At 34.4% G+C, this 16,839-nt stretch overlaps 1 protein-coding gene across 1 annotated transcript in view; it reads left to right on the forward strand.

Moving 5' to 3' along the window:
* The window catches only part of SEMA3E (semaphorin 3E), a 222,869-nt gene that overhangs the window by 174,953 nt on the left and 31,077 nt on the right, over positions 1 to 16,839 (forward strand). Inside the window, exons 6-10 of the mRNA XM_006777144.2 lie at positions 8,788 to 8,907; positions 10,513 to 10,655; positions 11,655 to 11,769; positions 12,435 to 12,504; positions 16,015 to 16,159. Of these exons, the coding sequence (XP_006777207.1) occupies positions 8,788 to 8,907; positions 10,513 to 10,655; positions 11,655 to 11,769; positions 12,435 to 12,504; positions 16,015 to 16,159 (593 nt within the window). The remainder of the gene's footprint in view (positions 1 to 8,787; positions 8,908 to 10,512; positions 10,656 to 11,654; positions 11,770 to 12,434; positions 12,505 to 16,014; positions 16,160 to 16,839) is intronic.

Below are 16,839 nucleotides of genomic sequence, written 5' to 3' on the forward strand. Positions count from 1 at the left end.
TGATTTCTAGCTGCAGCTATTTAAGATTGAATGTCTGAATGAAAGAGACTATCACATTTCTTTTACCATACAATATCTTGTACAGAAAAGACCTCCTATAAATATTGACTGAATGGAACACTCACTGGGGTTCCTAAAGAAGCGAACAAACAAAATAACTTTTAGGATATTACTTATAAGAATGTTACAAATGGTATTGAAAGTCAAAAGTTAGACAGGGGGTAACGTGGGGATAAGGACACATATGTAATAACTTAATCAATAAAAGAATTTTTTTTAAAAAGTTTCACAGCAATTGTATAGTGAAATCCTCAAAAGATTAGAACATCATTTGTTTTTAATGAGTTATTTAAATTATTCCAAGTAATTTCTCTTCCCACCTTCCCACCTTGCCACTCACCATTCAGACTCCCTGGAGCTTGTTTATACGTGAAACAAGAAATTTAAAACTGAATTTTTTAAAGAGGGGAAATATTACTGCAGAGACTTTTCCAAGTGAGTTTCATGGAACTTCCAAATCGAATTACACTCTGCTGAAATGTGAAATGCTTACCGTCTGGGTGGCTGTTTCACTTATTCAGAAGAGAAATCAAATCAAAAGGGCCCTCCAAGCTAAACACGAACGTTATAGAATAATCCCTCCAAAGAGAAGAAGTAAAAATGTAATTCTTCACATTTTATCCACCAGCTTTCATCCCAAAGTACCTCTGAGAGATCATTCACTCGCTGTGGAAACGCAGCAGCCACTGGGATGGAAACCTGATAACCTGTGTCAGCCAGCAACTCTTTAAAAAGAGAGGAAGTAGAAATAACTTACCTAATTGAAAAAGCGGCAGGAATTTGGGCTGGAAAAAAAAATGCAGCTACCTGCGTTGGAATTTGGCAAGCTCAAGGTAGCTTACTCTGACAGGGAAAGAATGCATTAATGTGGTATTTTCTGACCACACGTGTTCTCTGATGATGGGTCAGGACAAGACGCTAGCAAAACGATGACCATCTTGAGACCATTGCTCCTTCTTTGTTTCTTTGTTAGTCATCGGTCAAACTTAGCATATAATGCCCGCTCACATTAAGATATACTTTCATGATAAGAAAAAAAAAGAAAACACAACAACTTGAATTTGTAACAAAACTCATAAAACTACCAGGGCTCTCAAAGAAAAAAATGTGCTTGTAAATCAGAGACATTCTTATAATTTCTTAACTTTAGATACATTTTTTATTTCACTTCCCTTAGATTCCATTGACATAGAGTAAAATCTTACTGTAAAATTGAATATAGTATGAAGATGATTTGCTAGGTGAAACAAGCTAACAAATACATTTTCATTAAACTTGTAATTTATTAGTAAAATGTTAATAACTTGTAATGATTCTACATGAAACAGAAGTTAAAGAGTAAAACAAGCTCCTTATTGAGCTATGTTCTGTGTGTTCAGAAACCAATCAAAATGAAAAATGAAATCATCTATTAATTAGGGTTACTCATCAAAAGTCACTCAGTATTAATATAATTTATTTTGGTGGCATATAAATTCATACCCTGGGAGTAATATTTCCAAATGTTTAACCACATTTATCCCCTACGGTGATTACTAATATTATACTTAAAGTAGTTTTAAGTATACAAGACAGTAGAACCTGGTTTGTAAAAGATTGTTGAAACAATGAATATTTAGTAATGAATTGCTACATCACTTGCCTATACTCTTCAAATCATCCAAAGATACTTAGTATTTTACTTGCTACTAAATTGGTAGGTTTGGTAACTCACAATATTAAAATCCAGGAGACATTTTCTGTATGTTATATGTTATTTTGGCCAGAAGGAAAGATAATAGCTGACTCTTTTAATCAATGATATGTGATATATTGTTGCAATAGCCTCTTTTTTATGTTGATAACATCTATGGTAACTTTATGATTTCCCTTATATTTTGCCTTGTCCATTCTATTACCATGTTTTTAATGCATTTCATTCTGAGACAGATTTGTATTGTCAGTTCCAGGCATAACTTAATACCTACCACACCTGAGGTGTACTAACATTCATGTTACATGTTACTAGTTTCGGGGGGATAGACCACTTTAATTTGCCCTGTACCTTTTAACACTACTTTGCTTTGAAAGTATGAGCTTTGGGGTTGGGCTATTTTTAAGATACTCCTTAAATTAAAGACTTGCTAAAAATTATTTTAACAACTAACCACCAATAAGATATTTCACACTCACTAAAATTTTCTTTTTATGTTTTTTTTTTGTCCTGTATTACTATTTTCAGGAAATAAATCGACAAAAGTTTACAGCCACTGAAATTTTCTTCCTGCACTTTTATCTGAAATAATGAGACTTTTGTGAATATGTCTCCTCATTACAAATTCTGTTAATTAAAGGTAGATGTTGATTGAATGAAAAGGAATTGGAATACATGCAGGGAAAAATTAACTGATTATTTCAAGCTCTTAATATCATTAAGACCTTTTTAATCAATAAATTTTTATTTTAAATATAATTCAGAGCAGAGTTATAAATGGATCTCTTCCCACAAAATATAACTTAATAATATAGAAAAATAAATTTAAAAAATAAATGAAAGTAAAATATGTCTTCATAATTACAGCCTCTATAATTGTAACAAGTGAATGTGCTGGCTTGTGTCTTGAATTCATAGCAACTTTATAGAAACTTAAACTTAAAGTTGCTCCCTTACCATGTTTCCATCCCTAAAGAATATCTGTAATTTCTTATCACAGACTGCTGCTCTCAGATTTGGCAGAATGCCAGGTATCCACATGCTCACTGTTGCTTCTGGCCATAACTGTGAGTCCCCAAGGAACTATTTGAATACTTTGCTTAAGGTTTCTTCAAAACAAAATAAGAAGTTAGAAGAAAAGAAGTTCCACTCTTCAATTCCCCATTGATATCCTCTTCTTTAGGAATCTCGTTTGACCATGTCAGTATCAATCTCACCTGTTTGCCACCAAGAAATCTCAGGGTCCTGCCTTGGGTGCCGGCAGATGCCAATAAAGAGGCGCAGAACATTTTCCTTCTTCATTCAGGCCTCAGGAGCCACCTTCTTAACACTGATAGCTAGTGCTGGTGATCTGCCAAAGCAAAACAAACAAAAAGCCCAACAGCAACTACATAACGAAGAACAAAACACAACACATTCGTTCCCGTTTCAGCGTTCTAAGCAAATTGAGGGGGAACTGGGATGATGGATTATGTGGATCATTTTTACCCGTATTTATCTTCCGAGTGTGTTTTGTTTCTGTTTGCAGTTACACATGTCATAGTCATTCTGCAAAATAATGCATCTAAAGTAGAATAATTTTCTAACAAAATTATATAGTTCAGTTATGAAATGAGGCTGTTAAACCAGGCTTTAACCGTCTGCTTTCCATGAGGCAAATGTATTTTACAGCATAAATAGAAGAAGTGCCTAAGTAAACTGTAAGAAGATAAAGAGGGCATGAGAAACTACCGTGAATTTTTCTCACTAAACAATTGAGATCAATAGTTTCAATATGGTGAGTAAAGTCTCCAATTGGCTGATTAAAAAGTCCATGAACAAAGCAAGTGGAAAGTTCCATAAAATATTAAGGCAATGCAGTACTCTTAACTAATCCTTCAAATAGAGCTTATATTATTTAAAAAGTATTATATACAAAAGTATTTTAATTATGCATTTCAACTTATAATTATTTACAGTGGAACTGTTTCTATATATTGCCAGGAGTCGATAGCTGTATCATTTTTTCATATAAACAATTTAGTGTAGACACAGTTTTGTGGGGGCTGAAAGTGTTGGGGACAAGTAATAGAAGAAAATAGAACCCTTATATTCATGAATTAAAATAATTAAATAACGAGGCCTCCTGAGGAGCAAAAATTCAAGGAAAAACTCTAACTCATATAAATACCTAATAGTTTTTCTTTTGATATTTCCCCCTGAAGAAGTTTGGAAAAATCAGAATGTTATCCTGAGTTTTTCTTATTGTATTTCATCACTTTCTTTATTTAAATACCTAAAGAGGTTTGGATATATTCATTTATTAGTTCACTAGAGGCCCAGTGCACAGATTCGTGCATATTGAAAGGAAATTGATTAGAAGAAATATTTTAGAGGCCTGGGAGGAACTGCAGGAGGGCTCCAGGGAGTGTCTAATCTGTTTTCTCCAGTCCCCATTGGCTGGACCCCAGCAGCAAGCTAACCTACCGGTCAGAGCATCTGCCCTCTAGTGGTCAGTGCACATCATAGCGACTGGTTGAACAGTGGAACAAACAGTCGGACATAGCATATTAGGTTTTTATTATATAGGATTATGCCATTCATTGATTCAACAAATGTTTATAGAGTGTTTTCTGTATTCCAGACACCGTGCAAGGTACTGGGTACAAAAGAATATATAAGACACATCAAGAAATCTGCATTCTAGTGAGGCATAATGTCAAACATATAAGGAGTTAAATAAAATATAGTCAGAAAGCAATATGATGGACATAGGCATGGGGCTATGATGATACTAAGCTAAGACGATACTAACAAAAGTTTGGTCATAGAAGGATTAAGGAAGAAAGTAGGCAATCGCCAGGTAACTGGGAGAAGAAGTAGGAAAGGAGGTGAAGAATTTCAGGCAAAAACAACAAGACAAAACAAAAAAGGGGGAAGAGGTGTGCAACAGAGAGACCATAAAAACTTAGCAGTTCAAGAAATCACATGTAGATCTCTCTGATCCTGCAGATACTGAGACCATGAGACATTGAACGGTTGTGCCAAGGTCAAACAGCAGATTTCGAGCTGGAGGCTTAGTTTGCCAGGTTTCTTGTCTCTGTACATAGAGACTATTGTTGAGCATGACAATGATAAGTGACAGTCACCTGTCAAAATACCCTGCAGATGTGCTTTATTTTTTAATTATAACCACACCTGATCATCTGAAATCAACAAAACAGCAGTTACCAACAGAAGCTCATACGCTAACAATGGAAAAATAACATGGCATAAAAATCAAGTGGTTATATATATTCAGAGTATCAAGATAGATTATATACCAGTTTTTGGCTAAGCTAATAGTTATTAAATATCATGTCTCTATAGACATAGGACACCAAAAACTTGGGTAGTTCTGATATTATCATTGAAACTCTAAAACCTATTTTACTATTTATATGGCACTATTTTCTTTTTAATTCGTGAAAATGTGATTGATCCAGATGTTATTTTTGCTCTCAGTAAAATATCTACATATTGATTCACAGATTTTCTCTAAATTATGCCAAATTGTTATAGTTTTAAAGTAAAGTTTTCAACTGGAAACTATATATTTATTATAAATACTGTTAATTATAATGGTGGTGAATACTTTTGCTCATTTAATTACTGTTAGGTAACATTTGGGCCTAAACTTTTATTCTAGTTTATTATTTTTCATTAGAGTGCTTATTTTTTCTTAGGGGAGTATTTGACCAAATGTCATTATTATCTGTTACTATGGATTTATTTTGTTCTTCACATTGATAATAAGATATGAAAGGAGAATCTTTTCCTTCTGAGGAAAATCTAATGTTTCTAGTAGAAACACATTTGGTTCGGTTTACGTAGCCTATAGATTTGAGCACCTGTTTAACTTCTTTGAAGTTTAAGTCATACAGTTCATATTGTGTTATTCGAGTTGTTCACAAACTATTTTCTTTATCTGGATACAAAAAAGGGAAATTGGGTAAAAGTGGTAATATATCATCTTTTATTCCTTTGTGCAGAAAACCTGCCCTGAATATAGTATTTTTTTGGTATCATAGGGTTGCCATCTAGTGGCTCTTAGAGGTACTTGTTTGTTAACTTTATGGAATTTACTTAATTTTTTTTCAAAGTAGAACTTTGAAACAATGTCCGAAATTGAGCGGAGTACAATAAAATTGACGAGAACTAATATAAAGATTAGTTTCCCATAATAATAACAATTTCAGGTATGAAAGTTCTAGGAATATTTTAGGGAATTAAATATTTAAAACTTATGAAATAGAAAACTCATGATTTTTAAGAAAGCTTGTCCTCCTTATACATTAAACATTCAGCCCAGTCTATATTAGAAAAATAAGTGACATTTAGGAAAATTTTAGAAAATGGCCTATTTATTTTTAGATGAGAAATGTAATCAAATATAATAATTAGAAACAAGCTACATCAAAAAAATTCTCACTCTAGAGGTTCAATAGTTAACTCTTTTATGGCCAACTCATTCATTAATGCCATAAAGATGATGATGCCCAAGGCCTTTTAATGAATTCAGCATGACTCTTATCCACGTTCAAGGAGTGCAGAATCCCACGTGTGCTTCATATCCCTCACCACTGAATGCATTTTATCTCAAAATACTTTCTCTTCACTTTTGGATTTAAAATTTCAGGTGAAAACAGCACTAGTTACTTTGACATAGATTATGTTGCTTACTTCCTCCTTCTATTACCAAAGAATATGTTTAAGAGAGTCGGGGTTTTCTTTTTGTTGTTGTTGTTAATCCTCACCCAAGGATATTTTTTCCATTGATTTGTAGAGAGAGTGGAAGGGAGGGAGGAAGGTTGGAGGAGAGAGAGAGAGAGAGAGAGAGGGAGCGAGAGAGAGGAAGAGAGAGCAACACCAGCCAGGACACATTGACTGGTTATCTTCTGCAGGTGCCCCAAGTGGGGTTGGAGATTAACCTGCGACTCAAGAATGGAGCTCATGACTAGGAATTGAACCCTTGACCCTGCAGAGCACAGGCCAATGCTCTAACCACTCAGCAACACCAGCCAGGACTAAATAATTTTGATAGAATTTTCTCTTATCAATTTATATTTTCTTAAGTCTAGATGTAAAGCATCTTTGTTTTTCACTTTTTCTTATTTTTCTTAAACACCTCTCAGCATACAGGGTAAACTCAATTAGTATAGCTATTTTATGAAACTTGTTATCTTGAAAAAATTTAAATACAAAGAAAAATTGGAAGAGAATAAGGTTTATACCTGTGTACCATTTACCTTGATTTATTAATTATTAATGTTCTACCCCAGTTGCTTCTCTCTCTCTCTCTCTTTCTTTTAAATTGTATGTATAGTTTAAAAGTAAATTTCTTTGTGAGGAGCGTGTATTTATATTCTATATAGTTTTTAAGTATCCATAGTGAATTTTGAGAACAGTAAAACAGAGTTACTTTTCCTTTTTGTAAATGAAACTGTTTATTATAATTACATTTATAAAAACGTATTTGTCTTAAGTCTTTGAATTCAATTTATATCTCATTATTCTATTTCTAAATCTGGTATAACAAAAATCTTTATTTTTTTAAAAGAGTATATTAGTTAACTCAACTTGAAAATGAATTGCCTTACAAAGTGTCCCATTTATAACTTAGTTGATTACTTTTCAAATCTTACAAATATATTTAAGCCATTTAAGTTTTTTAAAGTTTTAAAGGATTCACCTTGAAAATAATGTAAATTTTACATTATGTAAATTTTATTGTAAAACTTATAAATGTGACACTCAAGTTCTTTCAAACTTTGTTTACATACTTGGGTCAATTTTTTGTACCTGTTCCTTAAATAATCCAAATTCTAAAATTGAGTATACAGCTAACATATATGAAGCTGGAAATAGAGTTCATTTAAATTCTGTTAAATTTATATGCCATGTGTACACATTCCAAATTTAACAGAAAAGCATTAATACTTTAAGTGTAGTGTATTCATCATCTCTGTGTTTTTATGCTTGACCACAGTTATATGACACTCATTAAGAAAACAATTTTAGCACCCTAAATTGAGGTGGCTATTTCCAATGATCTGCTATCAGTTGCTTCTTAATCAGAGATTAAGGGCATCAGTTGCAGAGGCCCAGACCAATCCCCTGGCATCAGTGAAGGGCACACGGACTACCTTTTGTTGTAACTTTGGCAAAAGAGGACTCCCAGTGCTTAGGCTGGAAAGGTGTGGTCTTTCCGGGGTTCCAGTTATATCCTTATGTTATTTTTCTAGTTGTTGAACCTTTTCTTTCTCGTCTCATAAGCTATTTGAATATCTTTCTTTCCTGCTACCTCCAAAGACACATTGTCACTTCTTGAGATACTGCCTACGTTTATGTATTCCTCAGTCTGATTTTAAGTCTGCAACCTCCACCACATGTCACAGCTAACTTCATCCATTATGTTGACTGATCAATTAAATTATGAACTCCATAGCTTTACTATCTAAGCAACAAACTTACAAATTAAATGACAACTAGTTGGATAATATACAACTTTGTCAGACTTGGCGGTTTCCACATTAAAATCATGTTGATGGAAACAGTTTCTTGTTACAAAATGGATTTGAGTTAGCTGACTCACATAGAATACCAATAATAATCATCATCATAATAAATAACATAATAACCTGATGATCTGAAGGTTAAAAGAAGGTTAGTAAAATAAGATCAAACCAGGTTATTTATGAAATGCTTATGCAGGTCTGAACATGTGCCAGTTACTCTTTTAAGTTCTTTACTTTTAACCCTTTTGAGTGTTTTCATTTATAAATGAGGAAACTGAGAGGTTACACAACTTACCCAAGCTCACACAGCTGGTAAGTGGCAGAGTCAGGATTGAAACTGACAGACTGACTATACCATGCATGCCCTTAACAAGAACAATAATTTCATAAGGTTGTATGCATAGTAAACCTAGATGTGGTTTCATGTAATTGGGGCTTACACACGGCCCTCAGATCCAGAAACAGCACTGACTCTTTTTCACCGATGTCTCCACGTAGGCAGTGAACTGTTTACTGGACTCTACAGCGACTACTGGGGCCGAGACGCTGCCATCTTCCGGGGCATGGGGCGACTGGCCCACATCCGCACCGAGCATGATGACGAGCGCCTGTTGAAAGGTAGGTTCGAGGAGAAAAGAGTATGTCCATCGGAATTGAACACAATTGTGATGAAAATAACTCCAAATGTAATTTATAAACTTTAGGGGTTTTACAATTTAGGATTTCTTAAACCAGCGATATTTGTGAACTAAAATATTATATACTAGAGGCCTGGTGCACGAAATTCATGCAGGGGGGTAGGGGGTCACCTCAGCCCAGCCTGCATCCTCTCCAATCCGGGACCCCTTGGGGGATGTCTGACTGCCGGCATCCTCTCACAATCCTGGACCACTGGTTCCTAATTGCTCACCTGCCTGCCTGGTCACCCCTAACTGTTCCCCCCACCCCCTCACTGGCCTGGTCACCCCACACACGAACCCCCCTGCTGACCTGCTTGTAGGCAGCCATCTTGTGAGAGTGTGAGGGTTAATTTGCATATTACCTTTTTGCTATGTAGGATGATATGTGTAAATTGTTTTATATCAGAATGATTTGCCTTTATTATAAATCTGTATTACATTTATAACAGTGTTTAGAAATCAGGATTGAAATGGAGAAAACAAAGCAGATATATGAAAAGTAAAATCTTTTACCCAATAAGTTGTTTTATCAATTGGTATCCTTTTGGATGACTTGATTGCTTTGTTTGTTTTAATTGGATTATATTGCACTTTAGAGAGAAACAAAAAGTTAGGAAGATCATTAGCCATTCATTCACACATAATTATTTGTAAGGAATATTTTGGCACAGTGGTACGCCCAGGGGTTAAAATGTCATTTTATGATGAGCGTTTTCATTGTTTTCAGTTTTTTTATTATGGTTTAAAGTGCATATTATTATTAGCACTATGTTATTAAAATATTTGACCTACCATATCAATCAAAATTCACTCACATCTTTTATTTTTATTTATTTATTTTATTGATTTCAGAGAGGACGGGAGAGGGAGAGGGGGAGAGAAATAGAAACATCAACGATGAGAGAAAATTATTGATCAGCTACCTCCCGCACTGGGGATCGAACCTGCGACCTGTGCATGTGTCCTGTCTGGGAATTGAACCGTGACCTCCTGGTTCATAAGTTTATGCTCAACCACTGAGCCATGCCAACCGGGCAATTCACTCACACCTTTTAGACCACAACCACAAAAACTCAAATTTTCTATCTTAGCATTAATATGGTCTTCCATGAACTAGACTACTATATAATTCATCAATTTAAGAAAAGACTTATTTACTAAAATATTTACATATATTTACATTCACTTTTTATGTCTGGGAATAAATTATTTATGGAGACTACCATCATGCTGCCTCCAATCTGTCCTTTGAATGCATTTCAAGTCTATAATGTATGGTGTTCTAATTTTTCTTCACCTTGACTCTTTTATTTTCCAATTAAATTGTCCTCTAATTTAAAAAAAAAAAACACAATTTATTGCAAATAAAATGGAAATATCTTCATGATTTTTAGTGTTTAATATAAAATTTTAAGGAAAATATTTCATTTCTTCATAAATAATGAATGTTAAACTGAAGCTTTCATGTGATATATTATTGATTAAAATAACTTATTTAGTTGTAATGACTATTTCAATTTTCTTTTATTTTTTCCTTCTATAGAACCAAAATTTGTAGGTTCATATATGATTCCTGACAATGAAGATCGAGATGACAACAAAGTGTATTTCTTTTTTACTGAGAAGGCCCTGGAGGCAGAAAACAATGCCCATGCAATTTACACCAGAGTGGGGCGACTTTGCATGGTACGAAATGCATTTCTCTCTCATTAAGCTTGCTTATCTCAATTTATGGTCAGGGCTTTGTTAATGGTATAGTAGGTTTCTACTTTAAAATGTATTCCACCATTCTGTGGGCTGCCTAAAATTTATATTTACAATCTAATCTTTATTTTTCAGTTAGTGAAAGTTTTCTCTTAGGAGAGCTTTGCATTTTGTATAATTTCCCCATTTTCAAAGCAATACTAAAGAAATAGTCTGTAATTAAGCTGTACTTCTTGTCTCGTGGAAGTTTGAGCTCCATTTTAAAAAAATAATTTAAGCAAAGTATTTTTAATTTTCTTAGTCTACATTCTAAGCAATTTACATAAGTATGTTTCAACCATGCAGTTGGTTGATTCTGTAGGAAAAAAAAATCTGTAGTTTGTTGGATATTCAAATAGGTTGAGAACATTTAAAATCAATTGAAGTAGCAGTATATATTGAGACAATGCTAATAATATTGCACATGTGAAGGTACTCTGATATTTAAGAAGATAGTTAATGAGTATTTTTAAGAAGAGATTTGTATATATGTCATTGTATACACATGATGTATGTGTGCACAAATATATATTATATATTATGTGTTTGTGTTTATGTGTGTATATTTGAAGTTCTCATTTTTAAAGGAGAGAAAGGAATGTATGCTTCTATGTTTATGTGATAAGTTGTTTATTTCTCAATAAAATAATAAAGATTACTGTACTATAAAAGCCACTATTTTATGTAGGAGAGACCACTCTATTAACATTGTTTAATACTTATAAAGTATATTTAAAGGACTAGAGTGAAACTACACTGACCAGATAGAAGGTACAAACCTAAAAAAAATGTATAATGGGGAATTGCATCTGTTATTTGAAATTTATGCTAAATTTTCCACAGTAAAGGAAAAATGTATAGGTTTGTTTAATAATGCAAAATCTGTTGTTGCTAAAAGCTCTTCAGGTACCCACTTACCTGCTTGTTTTGCTTTTTTCACAGAATGATGTGGGAGGCCAGAGAATACTGGTGAATAAGTGGAGCACTTTCCTAAAAGCGAGACTGGTTTGCTCAGTACCAGGACTGAATGGAATTGATACATATTTTGACGAACTAGGTAAATATTGGGAGAATTAAATTTAACTCATTGATGTATATGCCGCTCTATAACCCTCACTGTCTCTAGCACAGATGAAAAGTCTGCAGTGTTTGACTTCTATCTGAGAGCAACTTTCTGTTCTTTTTTATTTATTTTAAATCTTCACCTGAGGATATTTTTCCATAGATTATTAGAGAGAGTGGAAGGGAGGGAGGAGGTGGGGAGAGAGAAACATCGATGTGAGAGATGAGAGGGTTACATCAGTTGGTCGCCTTCCACATGTGCCCTGACCCTGACCCTGACCCAGGCCAGTGAATGAGCCTGCAACTGAGGTACATGCCCTTGTCTGGGAATCAAACCCATGACCCTTTGGTCCAAAGGCTGATACTCTAACCATAGAGAAAACCATCTAGGGGCACGTTTCTGTTCTTTTCATTTTGGCCAGCTCTACAGAGTTACAGGACCAAAGAGAGACCCTCTCATTAGCGAGGTAGCACTGCTTAGCCCTTCCTTGAAGCTCAGCTCAAAGTCATGCTGAACAGCCAAGCGTTTCACTCTGTTGGGATTTGGTCATTGCTGTATGGCCGTACATGAAAATTTATATCATACAATCTATAAAGATTTTCTTTACATGTAAAGACGACTAAAAATACTAAGTAATTTAATGATCTTTTATTTTTCAGAGGATGTTTTTCTGCTGCATACCAGAGATCATAAGAACCCACTGATATTTGGACTCTTCAACACTACCAGGTGAGAAATCTGTGTGGCCAATAGAAGCATTCTGAAACGCAATGTGCCTTCCTCTTTGCTGTGTATCTTACATGGAAATACGATTGACCTGTTGTCTTTCTCATTTCTCTTTGTTATCCTCTGTTTACAATTGTTCTTTCATTTTTAAAGCCACTGTCTCAATCCAGATCCTGATTTGTTTTTTAATCCTCACCTGAGGATGTTTTTTTCATTTCTTTTTAGAGAGAATGGGAGAGAGAGAGGGAAAGACAGAGAGAAATACCAATGTGAGAGAAACACATCTATTGGTTGTCTCCTGCACGAGCCCCGACCAGGGCCTAGGTCCGGGAGGAGCCTGCAACCGGACCCAGCACCCTTTAGTACACAGGCCAACGCTCTATCCACTGCGCCAACCAGCCAGGGCAGATCCTTACTAGTTTTTGTTTGAAGTATCCCAGTATCTTCCTATGCACAGTATCCTAATTGTTTCCCTCTCTGATCCACAGCGAAGTGTTTTCCTCACATAGTTTATAAGATATGAGTCCCATGCTATAGAGCAGTGGTTCTCAACCTTCCTAATGCCAGGACCCTTTAATACAGTTCCTCATGTTGTGGTGACGCCCAATTTCATTGTTACAAATTGAACATAATTAAAGCATAGTGATTAATCACAAAAACAATATGTAATTATATATGTGTTTTCCGATGGTCTTAGGCGACCCCTGTGAAAGGGTTGTTCAACCCCCAAAGGGGTCGTGACCCACAGATTGAGAACCGCTGCTATAAAGTCTAGGATACATTTTTATTGAGGTATCATTGGTTAATAATAGCATGTAAGTTTCCGGTATACCCCATTATAATTCAATATCTGTATGCATTACAATGTGCTCAATACCAAAAGTCTAATTTTCACCCATCACCATATTTGACCCCCTTTACCCAGTTTGCCCTACTCTCCCCTTTCCCTCTGGTACCCACTATTTGGTTATCTATATCTATGAGTTTGTTTTCAACTCATTGTTTGTTCATTTGTTTCTTTTTTGTTCCACGTGAGTGACCTCATATGGTTTTTGTCTTTTTCTGTCTGACTTCTTTGTGAATTTGATTCCAATGGCAAGGAAACAAATAGAATCGTTCTTTTAATTGTCATATAAAATCTTCCATGAAAGACTTTCAAAGCTCTCTATCAACTGTTACCCACTCAGCTTTGGAACTCTTTTCTCCAAGCTCTCTGATGCTACTTTGACAGAATCCCAGTGTCTACTTTATTAGTTCCCGTCATAGGGTTTTATTTATCCACTTCTCTTGCTTCAAACAACTTTCTCTTTCAATCCTTGTCCATTTTCACCTTCAAGAAAGAGTCCTTGTGCCCTGGCCAGTATGGCTCAGTTGGTTAAGCTTTGTCCCATGCACCAAACGGTCACTGGTTTAATTTCTAGTCAGGGCACATGCCTGAATTGCTGGTTTGATCCTCAATAGGGTGCGTGCAGGAAGCAGCCAATCAATGTTTCTCTCACACATAAAAGTTTCTCTCTCTCTCCTTCTCCCTTCAAATCTCTCTAAAATCAATAAAAACATATTTTTTTAAAAAAGAAATAGTCCTTTTTACTTGATCACAAAGCACGTTATTCACCCTTTACTCTGGTTGTCCTACTTCTATGTAGAGTCACAGAGAACACGTTTGAAATTTGCCCTCTATATTTTAGTTTAAATAAGCTGCTCATGTTTAGGGCTTATAATCTATTATTTTTCTTTTTTATGTTTTTATATTTTGTATGATTTGAAGAGTGCTGGGAAAATGAATCAAATAGTTGTTCACACATGCTGATACATGCATGAAAAAATATTAGAATCATTTTGGTTAAAAGTTCATCTATAATTTTCCAAGTGTCTTTCCAAATAAGGCAGAGTGTAGGTAAGATGACTAGAATGAGAAATAAAGACTACACCTCAATTCTCCAGAAAGGGATCGGATGATATAACTTATAGTTTCTTTTTTTGCATTGCATTTGCCTTAAACTGAGATCTAATCATGTTTAACTTACTTGCTTAGTGTCTCTCTGCAAAGCTTCCATTTAGTTTTTAGCAGGTGATTTCATGTGCTCGCTTTGAAAAAAAAAATAGTAAAGATCTTTGGACAAATTTCCTGCTATTGTAAGGAGACCTTTTCTTCAACAGAGAAACATGGAAACAATTTTGCTATCAATTGTTCCTTGGTGCAAAGAAAAGTGGTTAATATAGATCGGTAGCTATCACAGCCCATAGAAAATTCATAACTTTTTAAAACTTCATCTTCTCCCTTAAGCTAGTGCAGAATTTATGCATTGCATGATTATTTCCTGGCTTTATGTGATAAATGCAAACTATAGAATAATCAGTATAGTTTTCTATGATTTAGTATGATCAGTTTGTAAGCTACTTTCCTAAATGATAACACAATAGATCTGTCTATATTTCAAAGATAAGATATTATTTTCTCCCATAATTTCAATGTTGACTATTCAATAAATACATAAATCAAAGAAAATGATTTCCCAGCTGTTACCTAACGTATGCGTTGATATTCGTAGCATGGCGATCAAAGGTTTATTGCCACATGAGTTGGGAGACTATCTCTGTTTTTCTCACTATCATAGGCATTTCCAATTGCTTCAAGGTGTGTTATAAAATGTGTGAATTGATGTCCTGAGACAGTAACATAACTGCTGTTCTGCAGGTGTCTCAGAGTGTAGGAACTTTTCTATTTATAAAGAACTTTGCATCTTGCAAAGCACTTTCACAAACATTATTTTGATTCTCACAATGAAGGGGCTGGGGAAATGTGAGAATTCATGTGGGTCATGCAAACTAAGAAAAGGGCCAGACTTTTAAAGCACATCATCTAAAAATGTGCTTTTGTTGAATTTTGTTACATGTGCCCCCAGTAAACCTTGTCATAGTTAGTCAGCTGTTATCATTATGCCTTGCAAGTAGAAATTTTTATCTATAAAATAATTTCAATTGCTGCTAGTTTTGAAGGTAAAGAATCTGGGCTCTATATAATTTAAATAATTTTCTACAAATTAATCTAGTTTAGTCCAGTCATCTTTCTACTCTAGCGTTGTTTTGGAATATGGAATAACATACAAGGATATGAAACCTTAAAATGAATAATTCAACTTGGGAATGAATCTTTTAAAATATTAACTTAAAAATATTAATCTTTTAAATATTAAAATAAAGAATTATCTTTCTTAATAAAAATGATAAAACAAAATATAAAATTTAATAATAACAAAGTGAAGTGACACAACTCTGTACTTTTATGATTCTAACAATGTCATTTTCAATTTATTATAAAAATAAGCATAGAAATATTAAGTTTTAGAGTTTTAATACTTGAAATATTGCAATAGTAAATATTTCTAGAATATTCTATGCTTAAGTGATTGACATTTCTTACCCAAAGACTTCATTCTTATCTATGTAGTCTAGAGGGTTTGACTAGGTGACCTCCTGGTTCCATAATAGTAATCATCTTTTTTTTTTCAGCAATATCTTTCGAGGACATGCTATATGTGTCTATCATATGTCTAGCATCCGGGCAGCTTTTAACGGACCATATGCACATAAGGAAGGACCTGAATACCACTGGTCACTCTATGAAGGGAAAGTTCCTTATCCAAGGCCGGGTTCTGTAAGTTTGGGCATTTAATGGAGTATTCTTATTTTTTAAAGGCTTTTAGAAATATTTTGTTCACTGTTTCAGATGTTTTACAAAACTTTGCATTACACAGTTAAATCCTACACCTAAAATACATTTCACCACTTTAATGGCAAAGAAAAATCACTTCTTATTTCTAATTGTGTCCTTGTTATTTAAAGGAAAGAAACTATGATGGGTACATCTTAGCAGGATGATGAACTATGTATTATCATTGACATTTTAGTTAAGTAACCCCAACTAACATTTTCTTTTTAAGGGTACTGGTGAACACAGAAACATCCCATCAAAGGAGCATAGCGTTCCTCCCAGCCTCTTCAGAAGAATTAGTGCCACATGTAATTTCCAAGCAGGAGATATTTTTGTATTCTAATATTTGAGTTCTAAGTTCCCTAGGCCAAATGGGCTCCTAGATCAGCGGTTCTCAACCTGTGGGTCGCAACCCCTGAAAATACATCCTGCATATCAGATATTTACATTATGATTCATAACAGTAGCAAAATTACAGTTACGAAGTAGCAACGAAAATAATTTTATGGTTGGGGCTCACCACAACATGAGGAACTGTATTAAAGAGTCGCGGCATTAGGAAGGGTGAGAACCACTGCTCTAATAGGTTGTTACCCTTAAAATAAAATCTAAAGCCTTTCCAT

Source organism: Myotis davidii, unplaced genomic scaffold (genome assembly GCF_000327345.1).
Source record: "Myotis davidii unplaced genomic scaffold, ASM32734v1 scaffold49, whole genome shotgun sequence".
NCBI classification, from domain to species: Eukaryota; Metazoa; Chordata; class Mammalia; order Chiroptera; family Vespertilionidae; genus Myotis; species Myotis davidii.